At 39.9% G+C, this 14,611-nt stretch overlaps 1 protein-coding gene across 4 annotated transcripts in view; it reads left to right on the forward strand.

Moving 5' to 3' along the window:
- lrmda (leucine rich melanocyte differentiation associated) overlaps positions 1-14,611 on the forward strand; it is a 1,063,446-nt gene that overhangs the window by 703,625 nt on the left and 345,210 nt on the right. For all 4 annotated transcript variants that reach the window (XM_059946545.1, XM_059946548.1, XM_059946546.1 and 1 more), the window contains one exon: positions 3,096-3,219. In XM_059946545.1, the coding sequence (XP_059802528.1) occupies positions 3,096-3,219 (124 nt within the window). The remainder of the gene's footprint in view (positions 1-3,095; positions 3,220-14,611) is intronic.

The raw sequence follows: 14,611 nt of genomic DNA on the forward strand, positions 1-14,611 counted from the left end.
CAACTTTCATTCCTTTATAATGTAAGTGAAGGGTTCAGGATCCATTGAGTGCATTTATTCTGTTTTTTTTAGGGGAAAACAATTTTCCTTGGGTTTCTTTTAAAAAGGCATCCATTATATCTAAATGGTAGTTGAAGATCGATGGCTTTGGCATAGTGTGAATGACTGCACCAAATGCAAAGGGCCATAATTTGCTGTCAAGATCTTAGTGAGGCTAATGGCAGTCACCAATATTTATGTGCAATTGCTACAGCACTTAAGGTGAGATGAGACATAGAAATCTACAAGTTTCTCTCCAAGAAATACCGCCGTGCCACTTATTTCAAAGACAGAGTCTTGCTGTCTCCACCAAGGGAAGCTGATTTACTTGTGAGTAATGTATGATCTAATTTCATCATAGAATATCAATATTTTATGTCAGAGTCACTGGTCCCTTTTCACCATGCAAAGTATTAATTACTGCCTAGTCATTTCTATAATGGGATGAGTCTCATTTTGCTTTTGTATATGCACTGCAGGTATATATAATGCTAAATCTGAAGAAAAATATATTTCTGTGGTGCAGTAGTAGAGATGGCTGCCTCACAGTAACTTAGATTCAATTCTGATACTGAGTGCTGATTTTGCAGAGTTTCAACAGTCTCCCTCCGTGATGTGGGTTTTCTCTAGGTTCACCAGCTTCCTCCAGTATCCCAAAGAGGATTAGTTGGCCTCTGTAATCAGTCTTGGGTGGGTCAATAGGTGGTTGAATCTGAGGGAGTTGATGTGAATATGTGGAGAGTATAATAAGCTTCATATAATTCAAAGTAGGTTTATTATCATAGTTCATATACACTCAATGGCCACTTTATTAGGTACCCTTGCATTGTTGAATCTTTTGCTGCTGTAGCTCATCCACTTCAAGGATCAACATGTCGTGCATACAGAGACGCTCCTGTGCACCCCACTTTTGCATTGCATGGTCACCTTCCTGTCAGCTTGAACCAGTCTGGCCATTCTTCTCTGACCTTTCTCATTAACAAGGTGTTTTCTTTCCCGCAGAACTGATGCTCACTGGATGGTTTTTGTCTTCAAACCATTCTCTGTAAACTCAAGAGGCTGTTGTGCGTGAAAATCCCAGGCGATCAGTAATTTCTGAGATACTCAAACCACCCCTTCTGGCACCAACAATCACTCCATGGTCAAAGTTATTCAGGTCACATTTCTTGCACATTCTAATATTTGGCCTGAGCAACAACTGAACTTCATGACCATGTCCACATGTCTTTATGTATTCAGTTGCTGTCAATGCTGTCACATGATTGGCTGATTAATTTTTTGCATTAATGAACAATGTACTGGTGTATTTAATAATGCCACTGAATGTATGTTGTCATATGCTACTTTGAGATTCATTTTCTTGCAGTCATTTGCAGGAAAATAATGAAATATATAGAATTTATGAAAAATATAGATAAACAAAGACTGACAAATAGCCAATGTGTAAAAGAAGACAAATTATGCAAATTAGAAACAATTTCCATGAACGTGAGTTGTAAAGTCTTTGAAAGAGAGTCCATAGATTGTGCAATCAGTTCAGTGTTGAGGTGAGTGAAGTTATCCTAGCCAGTTCAGGAGCCAGATGGTTGTATGATAATAACTGTTCTTGAACCTCGTGGTGTGGCGCCTGAGGCTCCTATACCTCCGTCCCGATGGTAGTAGTGGAAAGCAAGCATACCCTTGATGGTGGTTTTTCTTTTCGATGATAGATGCTGCTTTTTCGGGGCAGTGCTCCATGTAGATGTGCTCAATGGTGGGGAAGCCTTTGCCTGTGGTATAATAGGTACTTGATAGTCAGTAAGGGCTCGTTGGGCTGAGTGACCTGCTTTCAAGCTTCCTTTTAATTCTCTCTGTCCAGTTTCTCTGGTTGCAATATACCTGTTCTAAATCCTCTTCTTTCTTTGTCCTTGTGTTATCAATTTCCGAACGTACTATGCTGGTTAAAGAGAGACATGTTATGTTCCATGTCCTTTCATGTTTGAGATGCCCTTTTACCCTTGCTATGACTTTTCAGCAACCTTTGGTGACAATATTAGTAACAAGTTCAGGGGATATTGCAATAGAATTCTCCTTTCAGCCAAACTTTCATCAGAACTGGAATTGGTCATCCGAACTGCTGATACCTTTCTGTAATAGTATAGATTGGGGAGTTTAACTATTAGGAGAGGTTGGGCAATTACTTGTCATGCATACATTGAAACATATAATGAATTGTGCTGTTTGTGTCAGTGACTAACTCGATCTGAGATACCCTGGGGGCAGCCTGCAAGTGTTGCTATGCTTTTGGCACCAACAGACTCAAACCTCACCAACCCTAACTATACATCTTTGCAATGTGGGAGGAAGCTCACATGGGCACAGAGAAACATATAAACTCTTTGTAGACGGTGGCAGGAATCAAACCCCGATGAGTGATAGATGTGACTGGAAAGAAATTTTGCTAACCACTTTGCTACAATGCCACCCTACATTTCTCCTTGTCATAAGAACTTAGGAAATAGGAGCGGGAGTAGGCCATCCAGTCCATCGAGCCTGATCCACCATTCAATAAGATTATGACTGATCTGTCCAAAAACGGATCCTCCCAATTACCCATCTCAAGGGTGTCGTAATTACCCTGTGGTTCTATTTGGAGAATTCACACATTTTCATTGTTCCATCTAATTTTTTTTCTCCTCCTAATCGAAACCATTATTTGATCTTTTTGTAATGCTTCGGGTTCTTGCTGTGTTTAGGTTAGTCAAAGTGTTTCTGCATTATTGAATTTCCATTCTTCAAAAACTCTTGATTGCTAATGATGTCCTTTGGTACATCTGGATATTGGGAAAGACAATATTTCAGTGCAGGCTCCTTATAATGTCTTAAGGAGGCTTAAAATGAAAAGTTTCTTTACAAGTTCTATTTTGTACCTTATGATGCTTTTCTGGCTTTTATAGACAACAATGTGGACTTGCTTCCTCTGTTTTCTTTAGTCCTTTGCATCTCCACATTGGACTGGTTCTAGCGAATGGTGAGATTATTATTCACCAGGACCTTTCTCATATTTCTCTTTCCAGGTACTTTGTTCTTCATAAGTTACCAAATCTAAAGTTCCTGGATACCAGAAGGGTTACGAGAAAAGAACAGCAAGAGGCAAGCACTCGTGGTGCCTTCATGAAAGTGGTGAAACCCAAAGATCTGGTAAAGTACCAGTCATGTGATTAAACAATGTAATCTTTATTCATTACTGCTTATGAGCATGAAAGAACCAAGAAGGAAAATTGCTAATTTTCTTGCTACAGATGTTATTTATGCTTCTGTTAATCTGTGATTCCCACATTCACTCTACATATACGAACGTATTTTATCAAGCAATACATACCAGCTTCTGGGTAGCAGGCAGTATTTTTTTATTGTTCCTTTCCGCACCCTGTGGCACATCGGGTGGCAACCTTGCCACTTCTTTAGCACTTTGTCTGTTTTTCATGAGGCTGAGTTGCTAGCTCAATGTCCAACCCAGCATGGATGGAAAGTGTGCAAGGAGTCAGCTAGATTGAAGTCCGAGACCTCTCGCCTCAAAGCCTGGTGTGAATGCTGCTACACCACCTATCAGCTTTTCATTTTTTTACTCGTCCATAATTTGATTTTGTTTGTAAGGGTGGAAAATGCCACAAATATCACTCTCTGTGATAACTGCAGCTTCAAAGTATGGTAATGAACGGCATCAAATACACCTACAACTGGCAAAAAGAGAAGAATTTCAAAAGTGGAGAGAGTGAGAGACAGAAAATTAGACCTGCTGTTTATAGAATAAATGTGGGGCTTTTGAATTTAATGATATTGCATGAGCTCTTTCACATATAAAGGTGTTCATAAGTCAGGCATTCGTAACCGGGGAGGCCTGTATGTGTGTTTATTTAGTGTCTCCTTAACTGAATTGGCCTTTTGTTGAATTAGGCCTAGCATTAAGGATACAGGGTTAACACCTTTATCTCTTTAGACCACCTTTTCAGCTTGATGCCTCCTGTTTATTATTATGTCTCTTTATGTGTTGACAATTTATGCTTCATGACAACTGATTAAAAAAAAATCTCCTGTGAAGTTGAAAACTTTAATCACACGAGGGAGTTTTTAATGACCAGATTTTGACCTCATTTCATTTGCCTAAGCACAGATCAAAGTGGACGAGGCCTGTCTGATTCCAGTAGTGTTACAGGGTATGACAGCACTTCACATCAAAACGACAGCTCAAGTACAGGACCATCAAATTGCTCAATTATATTCCGGGCCTGTAATTATTCCTCTCCATTTTTTTGTGTTGTAAAGCCTGCATTTGTCATTCCATTGACATAATTTAGCTCATGATTACCTCACTAATATTTTGGTTGCCACTGCGGATGAAGAGATAAGGAGTGCAGCATCCATTCTTCTTATTTTGCAATTGATGGGTTCTGATATAGCAGCCATAATAACCTCTGGAGGGCATGTATAGACAATGTATTTAATTGCCTTCATCATTCCAATTGTCTGCTGACCAAAAGTGCAGATCACCAATTACTATAGTTGCGTCCAGACCTGCAGGTAATTTGATTTTTGTAGAAGAGTTGATAGTATAATTGGATAATTTTGCTATTTGTTTATAAACCTTGCCGTTTCTTCCTCTATGTGACATTATAGCATTCAAGAGACAAAGGGAATATACGTGCAATGGCAAATTTATAAGGTACACTTGAACACCTCCTCATAATGCAAATATCCAATCAGCCAATCATCTGGCAGCAATTCAATACATAAAAGTATGCGGACATGGTCAAGAGGTTCAGTTGTTGTTTAGACCAGATTTAGATTCAGTTGGCGTCGGGTTTGGAACAAATATCATGGGCTGAATTGCCTGTTCTGCTGTGTACAGTTCTATGTTATAAATTTATACTTCCACGCATGCCTCTGTGTACCTTTGCTAAATGGGTACACAACCTTGAAGTCAGCCATTTTAAACCAATATTCCCAAATGTCATCTGGAGTTTTTCTGATAATTTTGTACTGAAAGTGTTCCTGTCAATGACCATGATTCTTCCCAGGTTGCCCAGTGCAGGAATCACTTTTTTCTTCATCTACAAGAAAGCAGCATCCATCATCAAGGAAGCTCACCATCCAGGTCATGCTTTCTTCTCACTGCTGCCATTGGGTAGGAAGTACGGGAGCATTAGGTATCACACCGTCACGTTCAGGAACTGCTATGGCACTTCAAACATCAGGCTGCTGAACCAGTGTAGATACCATCACTCACCACAGCACTGAACTGATTCCACAAAACAAAGACACACTTTCAAGGACTCTACAACCAATGTTATCAGTATTATTTATCTATCTATCTATCTATCTCTCTATCTGTATATTTGTAGTTTTTCAGTCATTCTATTGTATTTCTTTGTTTATTATGAATGCCTGAAAGAAAATGAATTCCAGCATAGTATATGCTGACATATATGTCATTTGATAATAAGTTCAATTTGATCAGCATATAGGAGGGAGATTGAAAACCTTGCTGAGTGATGCCACAACAACAAACTCTCACAATGTCAGTAAGACCGAGGAGCCGATAATTGACTTCAGGTGCAGGAAGCCAGAAACCCGTGAGCCAGTCCTCATCGGAGGATCAGAGGTGGAGAGGATCAGCAACTTTAAATTCCTCAGTGTTATCATCACAGAGGATCTTTCCTGGACCCAGCACGTAAGTGCAATTACAAGGAAAGCATAGCAGTCAACCTGCTTTCTTAGAAGTTTGTGAAGATTTGGCATGACATCTGAAACATTGGCAAACTTCTATAGATGACTGGTTGCTTTATAGCCTGGTATAGAAAAACCAACGCCCTTGAATGGAGAGTCCTACAAAAAATAGTGGACACAGCCCAGTCCATCAAGGGTAAAACCATCCCATGCGCATCTCCATGGGGCACTGTTGCAGGAAAGTAACTGTCGCATCCATCATCAAGGACACTTAACACCCAGGTCATGTTCTCCTTTTGCTGCTTCCATCAGGAAGAAGGTACAGGAGCCTCAGAACCCACACCACCAGGTTCAAGAACAGTTATTACCCCTCAGCCATCAGGCTCTTCGACCAGTGTGGATAACTTCACTCAACCCTACACTGAACTGTTCCCACAACTTATGGACTCATTTTCAAGTACTCTTCACCTCATGCTCTCGTTGATTATCACTTATTTATTTATTGTTACTATTTTTTTCATATTGGTTGTTTGTCAGTCCTGTTGGATGCAATCTTTCATTCATTTGATTGTTTCCTGGATTTACTGAGTATGCCCACAAGAAAATGAATCTCAGGGTTAGATATGGTGACATATGTGTACTGTGATAATAAGCTTACTTTGAACAGTGAACTTTGTTTGCCTTGATATGCAGGAAAATATAAAATTAAGTAATGTGATAATAGTTTCTGTTGGCAAATGAGGGGTAGAAGTGGATCATCTTCACCCTGTCATAGCCAAAGTTTACTGCCCCTGCCCCTTCCCATGCCCTTTCTGTCTGGTCTCCTGATCTCTTGAAAAGAACTATTTGCTCAGATTTAAAGCTGCCCAGACAAGAAACATGAAATGATTGGCCCATTGACTATGATTTTTAAAGAGATCTATTGATAGTGGCCATCGCTTTCATCAAGTGGCAGTGGGAACAAGATTAGTGCATGTTATGTTCAGAACAGGAAATTGGATACCTAACTTAGATTTCTGTTTTCATGCCGTTTTTTACTCTCTTTCCATATTTGTTCATTATCCGAGTTGTAATGTTGTGACACTGATGTCTTGGTAGCAATTGAGTTAGTGGGAATAGAAAGGCAGAGTGGCTTTATGACTGGTGTTCAGAGAGACCTGGGTGTCCTTGTGCACATGAATCACAGAGAATTAACGTGCAATGCAGCAAGCAATTAGGAAGGCAAACGGCATGTTAGCCTTTAATAAGGGATTTCAGGGCGAGAGTGGAGATGCATTGCTCAAATTATCTAGGGCCCAAGAGACTGTATTTGGAATGTTGTGTTCAGGCCTAGTGGCCCTGCTTAGGGAGGGTATACTTACAATAGAATGAGTGCAGTGAACATTTATTATCTTGGTTCCTGGATTGCTGACTGGACCTAAGCAGAGTGTATCTCAGTATCTTACCAGACTGGGTGAATACATCCCACACTGTAGAAATCTAATTTAATGTAAACACCACAGCTAGGGGAGATATCAACTCTGCATCTAGCCTGTCCAGCCCCTTAAGGATACTGTATTACTCAGTGAGTTATTTTACACTTTAGAGAGCAGAGGTCCAGTTTGCTTAACCTCTCCTCAAACAACAGACATATCATCCTGGAATCAATCTTGTGAACCTTTGAACTGTGCAGGTGACACTTCAAAATTCAAAGTAAATTCATTATCAAAGTCATCATGTACTAAGTTGAGGTTCATTTTCTTACAGGCATTTACTTGAAAAAGAAATATAATAGAATTTACAGAAAAGCTATACAAAGAAACAGACAAAGACTGCCAAATAACCAATGTAGAAAAGAAGACGTTGTCTACAAATAAAAATAATACTGATAACAAGTTGTAAAAGGTCCTTGAAAATGTACATCATAGAATCAGTTCAGATTAGTAATGAATGATGTTATCCACATAAGTTTATTGGCCCGATGGTTCTAGGGTAATAACTGTTCCTGAACCTGGTAGTGTGAGACCTAAGGCTTTTGTATTTCCTGCTCAATGGCAGTAGCAAGAAGAGGACATATCCTGGATGGTGGGGATCTTTGATGATGAATACTGCTTTCTTGTGGCAATGCTCCATGTAAATGCTCTCAATGATGGGGAGGGCTTTGCCTCTGACAGACCAGGCTGTATCCTCGACGTTCTGTAGCATTTTCCATTCCTGGGCATTGGCGTTTCAATACCAGACTATTATGGAATAAGTTAGGATATTATCTATTGTGCATCTGTATAAGTTTGTCAAAGTTTTTGTGACATGCTGAATCTGCAGAAATTTCTAAGGAAGTAGAGGTGCAGTCGTGCCTTCTTTGTGATCGTACTTACATGCTAATCTCAGAATCAGAATCTGGTTTATTATCACTGGCATGTGATATGAAATTTGTTAACTTAGCAGCAGCAGTTCAATGCAATACATAATCTAGCCGAGAGAGAAAAGAAATAATAATAATCAAAATAAAACATAATAATAAATAAGCAGGTAAATCAATAACCTATATTGAATGGACTATTAAAAAATATGCAAAAACAGAAATACTGTATATTAAAAAAAGTGAGGTAGTGCCCAAAGCTTCAAAGTCCATTCAGGAATCGGATGGCAGAGAGGAAGAAGCTGTTCCTAAATCACTGAGTGTGTGTCTTCAGGCTTCTATATCTCCTACCTGATGGTAACAGTGAGAAAAGGGCATGCCCTGGGTGCTGGAGGTCATAAATAATGGACGCTGTCTTTCTGAGACACCGCTCCCTAAAGATGTCCTGGGTACTTTGTAGGCTGGTGCCCAAGGTGGAGCTGACTAGATTTACAACCCTCTGCAGCTTCTTTCGGTCCTGTGCAGTAGCCCCTCCATACCAGACGTTGATGCAACCTGTCAGAATGTTCTCCACGGTACAACTATAGAAGTTTTTGAGTATATTTGTTGACGGGCTAAATCTCTTCAACCTCCTAATAAAGTATAACTGCTGTCTTGCCTTCTTTATGACTACATCAGTGTGTTGGGACCAGGTTAGATTCCCAGAGATCTTGACACCCAGGAGCTTGAAGCTGCTCACTCTCTCCACTTTGATCCCTCTTTGAGGATAGGTATGTGTTCCTTCATCTTACCCTTTATGAAGACCACAATCAGCTCTTTTGTCTTAATCTCTCCTTCCTCTTTCTCTCTCTCCCCCTCCCCCTCCCTCTCTCTCCTTCTCCCTCTCTCCCTTCCCCTCTCCCTCTCCCTAATAAAGGAGCAGGGAGGCGTCACCCAGCGTGAGGCAGACACACAAGACAAAACAACTCGCTGATTATGAAGTTAAAGTTGGCTGTATTGCTTTTTTTTTGTGAGTCTGATTTGAGAACCGGCAGCAAACTCTCCCCCACCGATGAGAGAAAGAGCAATTTACCGAGTACAGAGACCTCGCCGTTCCCAGTATCCCATTTTCTCCCGCGACACTTCGGTCGGCGACACCGGCATAGGATCGGACCGTCCACAGGGTCGCAAAGCCTCAGAACCTGGTAGGCATGTTCGTTTTCTAGGCCGCGCCCTTGGGATATCGAGAAACAGCTCTTTGGAGAGCCCTGGGAGCAGGAAGCATTCCCATAAAGAACTGCAGTCTGAGTGCACCTGGAGGTCAAGAGCACTGACAGAACACTATCCACCTTGAAAAGTGAAAAAACATTCATCACCACCTTTGATTCGGCCATCAACAGTGGTGTCATACTGCATTGGAGCTGTGCTTAGCCTCACAGTCATAAGTGTAAAGGGAGTAGAGTGAGGGTGGGGGGCGGGGGTATCTAAGCACATTGGCCTGCAGTGCATCTCTGCTGATAGTGATTGGGGAGGAGATGCTGTTACCAACTGGTGTCTGACAGTGAGGAACCAAGGATCCAGTTAAACAAGGAGATAGTGACACCTGGGTCTTGGAGAGTCATGACGAGTAGGGTGACCAGAACGGTGCGCCATGTTCCAGGCACACTTCCACCAGGGCCCCACTTAATTGTGACTATTCACCTCTGCGCCTTCCTTCAAATCCTCTTACAATAAAGGCCAGCATACAGAGGATCAGCCAGATCCCCAGGAACACCGATTCTTACCATTTCAAAAGAATCAATTGAAAGTTATATGAGGCATGAGAATGTAGAAAGTTATGAAGTGAGAGTAATTCAAGACGATTGTCTTTATATGCTATGACTCATTACAATGCATGTAACAATGTTCACTTGAAGTACCTGGGCCGCACATGTGAGCTGTTAACTGCTTACTCCCTAAACTATTGGAAGGTAGACTTATGGTGGGATCAATCAAGGATTCAAGGTCATCATTTCCAGTACAAGTGTAAAGGAGAATGAAATAATAGTTACTCTGCATTTGATGCAACACAATAAAAATCCAGTAAGATAAAGAACACGATAATAAATGATAACAACATGATAATAAATATAAATATATAAGAATCAGAAGGATCAGAATCAGGTTTAGTATCATTGGCATGTGTATTCAAATTGGCAGCAGCAGTACAATGCAATACATGATAAACATAGAAAAAATAAATGAATTACAATAAGTATTTATGTGCATATTAGATAGTTAAATTAAAAATAGTAGTGCAAAGACAGAAATAATACAAAAAAAGTGAGGCCGTGTGAGTTCAATGTCTGTTTAGAAATTGGATGGCAGAGGAGAAGAAGCTGTTCCTGAATCGCTAAGTGTGTGATACATAGATTAATTGTTTGTACATAAAATGATGTTAGGCAGAGCAGTGTCTGTGCATCAGGCAACTCTGACAGCAAATGATAAAGTAGTGATGGTGGGGGGCATGCTAAAGGGGTTAGTGGGTTGAGGTGTTGATCAGCCTTACTGTTCGAGGAAAGTAACTGCTTTTGGTCTGGTGGTCCTGGCATGGATGCTATGTAGCCTCCTCCCCGAGGGGAGTGGGACAAGCAGTAGGGTGGGTGGGATCCTTTATGATATTGCTGGCCTTTTTCCAGCACCTTTATATATATGTCCTTGATGGTGGGCAGGCTGGCACCGTGAAGCTTTGGGCAGTTTTGACTACCAATTGTTGAGTCTCCCTGTTCGCTGCAGTGCATTCCGTACCATGCAGGGATGCTGCATGTTTACTGCAACCTTTTAAAGCAGATGCATTGTAAATGACTGCGCGCTGAATAATGTTATATTATTGTGTCTCTGATGGTTTTGTACTGTGACTCTGTATGGCACATCTTTATTATGGCGGAGTCATATCTGCTGTTTCTGACCATTTTTGTTTTAAAAGCATGTAGTTGGATTTGACTGTAAAGTGCGGAAAAAGAATGTAACAGATGAACCAGCCACCTATTGGTTTGTCCAATATGTGCTTACGTTAAACAACACTCTCAAGATGTTTAGAAGGAAGACGGGATTGCCACATCTGTATGGGTGTAGTCATGTAAGAGTACATCCATTAATCAAACATAGATGATTGAAATGATTTGTGTCGATTACAGCATCTGCAGATTTTCTCTTGTTTGTGTCGGTCACTGTTTTGTTTCTAAGGAATTTGGGATTTCCTCACTTTTCTATGATATTAGAAACTGCTTGAATCAAATATATTTTACGTAGAACATGGGTTAGCACAGTACAGACCCTTCAGCCCATGATATTATGCCAGCCTTTTAACCTGTTCTAAGATCGATCTAACCCTTCCCTTCCCCACAGCCCTCTATTTTTTTCTTTTATCTATGTACTTATCTAAGAGCCTCTTAAATGTCTCTAATGCATCTGCCTCTCCAACACCCCTGGCAGCACATTTCATGCTCCTACCACTCTGTGTAAAAAAATCTACTTCTGACATCCCTGCTGTGCTTTCCTTCAATTACCTTTCCACTCCCTGTACCTGTCCAGCTGCCTTTTTCAATATTGCCAATGTACCTGTCTCAGCCACTTCCTCTGGTAGCTTACTCTGGCTGAAAAAGCTGCCCCTTAGGTTCCTGTAAAATCTTTCTCCTCTTATCTCTAACCTCTGCCCTAGTCCTTCTGCATCCTGTCACCGTTGATGCATTTAGTCTGAATATAATTCTAATCACAACACTGCATTAGTACACAACAATGATTTATATATATATATAGGAATGTTGCTGAGAGAAGACATTGTCAAAATAAACCCATGTGTCTCTGAAAGTCATTCCAATGTTTGCACTCTGGAAGTTTCCTTGCATTCAATTCAACTGGTCACCTGTTAGTCTGATGTCCAAATGTAACTACAATGTAATACATTATAAAATTAACTCCAGCAGAATTGTGGCTCAAGTAGTAAAACATTATTTTTTAACATCTTTGGAAGCGGTTGCAGTAAGATTATTTCATGATCAGAAATCTAAATGAAGTGCTTGCATTGGCAAAGCAGCTTTCTTTAATGAGAGGCAAGTGAAAACCATTGTTGGTGGACAACATTTCAAATGTCTTTAAAGTATTAATTTCCTTCTCCCTTTATTGCATTGATGTTCAAATTTCCCTAAGTACCCATAACCTTTGATAAATTTATGTAGATGCACAGTGGAGAGTATACATACTGGACACATCACAGCCCAGTGTGGGAACACTGATGTCCTTGAACAGTAAAACCTACAAAAGGTGGTGGATACAACTCAGTCCATCATAGATTAAACCCTCCCCACCAGTGAGCACATTTACCAGGACCGCTGTTGCAGGAAAGCAGCATAACTCTCCAAGGACCCCCACCATCCAGGCCATGCTCTCTTCTCACTGTTGCCATCAGGAAGGAGGTAGAGGAGCCTCGAGTCCTACACCGTCAGGTTCAAGAACAGGTATTACCCTAAACCAACAGACTCTTGAATCAGAGGGGATAACTTCACTCACCTCAGCCCTGAACTGATACCACAACCTGTGGACTCACTTTTAGGAACACTAGAACTCATATTCTCAATATTTATATGTTTTTTCTTCTTTATTTGTATTTGCACAGTTTGCTTTCTTTTGCACATTGGCTATTTCTCATTGTGAGTGGATTTACATTAATTCTATTGGTTGGTGTTTCTTTGTAGTTACTGTGAATGCCTGCAAGGTAATATGGTGACGTATGCATACATCCATAATGAATTTACTTTGAACTTCGAACTTCTTGTATCTCACTCAAATGGTTATTTGTTGTGTCTGAGCAAGTGATGGCAGGTTATTCACCAGATGTACTGTACATTAGAACTGAGTTCATTGATCTGCTCTCAAATCCTGTCACCGGCATTTAGCTCTATACGTGTTCCAGGAAGGTGATTAGTTTGGTTCACTACAGATGTAACGACTGATCACTGAGTCTCGCTGATGATCTTGCAATATTGGTATCTCCTTCTCTGTGCCCATAGTGTAGATAAACATGCATGATATAACTTCAATTTTCTTTGCTAATAATCTTATGCAAAATGTCAACAACTTCAAAGAAGTTTAATGCATAATATTTTTCATTTATAACAATTCTCAGCTGATTATGTGAGAAATGTGGAAAGGAGGATTGGGACTTGTTTTCCTGCTGTTGTTTTCTTGTTTGTTATGTTCTGTGTTGTTCTACCAAGCATTGTGGTGCTGGACTATGCGGGCAACACTTGCGGGCTGCCCCCAGCGCAATCTTGGGTGTGTTGGTTGTTAACACAAATGACACATTTCACTGACGAAGGGTCTTGGCCCGAAACGTCGACAGCGCTTCTCCCTATAGATGCTGCCTGGCCTGCTGTGTTCCACCAGCATTTTGTGTGTTTTGTTGGTTGAATTTCCAGCATCTGCAGATTTCCTTGTGATACATTTCACTGCATGTTTTGATGTACACATGATAAATAAATATGAATCTTGAATTATTTGCAGATTCTTCTTCACTTCCGATGTGAATATTACCATAACGACAGTACACTTTATTTAATCCAATCAGTTATTTTTATAAATATTATTTCATCATAAGTTACCAACCAATGTGAAGGACACTCTTTTGGCATCTGGTTATCAAACTTTCTAAACAAAAGTGGTTTCCAAAAGTTTTTCTTAATCTTTATAGACTTTTAACTATTTCTTCAAGTAGTCTTTTTATAGCAATTATTCTGAGTATTATTGGCATTATTGAAGATCAAAATCAAAACAACATCAAATGCAAAGAAGTCCCATTAAAAGAATTAAGGATAGATTTCATATCAGGTTGCAGCCAAAATCATCCAAGCTAATGACTTGAAAACTAATTATAATAGGTAAAATATGATGATACATGCATTTTAATATCCAGCCCCAAGCAATGTATGTTATAGTTTGAAATGCTGTTGAATAGCTACTGACAAAATGCTAAGTCTAGCATGGGACATAATGTAGATAACTTTATTTTCAAATAGTGTATGAAAACTATTTTGGAAGGACATTCAGCCTGAAGTTTGGTGATTACATGTCTTAATGGACGAATGTAAAGTTCTTTGGTACTTTAACAATTACATGGAGTCTAATAAATTTTTCAGAGATGGAGGACCCTTGTTGCTGCCCTAAGTGCCAGTGGCATAAAGGGCAGTAAATTAGTAAGTCATAAAATTTTACTATGTGCAATCAAAAGCAGTAATGTTGTCATCTTAATATGAAATGGGATTTGTGAAGAATGTCATTGTTCAACAGATATTCAAATACGGAAAGCAAGAAGTTCAATAATGCAGAAATGGTAGAAGCTGCCCATGTTATAATTGTCTTCTCAAGACTCCTACACATACATACAGATAGAGCCCCTTATCCGAAATCTGTGGGGCTGGAAGTGTTCAGATCACATATTTTTTTCAGAATATGGAATATTTGCATCCATATAATGAAATACTTGGGGATGGGACCCAAGTTTATATATGAAAT

This window comes from Hypanus sabinus, chromosome 21 (genome assembly GCF_030144855.1).
Source record: "Hypanus sabinus isolate sHypSab1 chromosome 21, sHypSab1.hap1, whole genome shotgun sequence".
Taxonomy (NCBI): domain Eukaryota; kingdom Metazoa; phylum Chordata; class Chondrichthyes; order Myliobatiformes; family Dasyatidae; genus Hypanus; species Hypanus sabinus.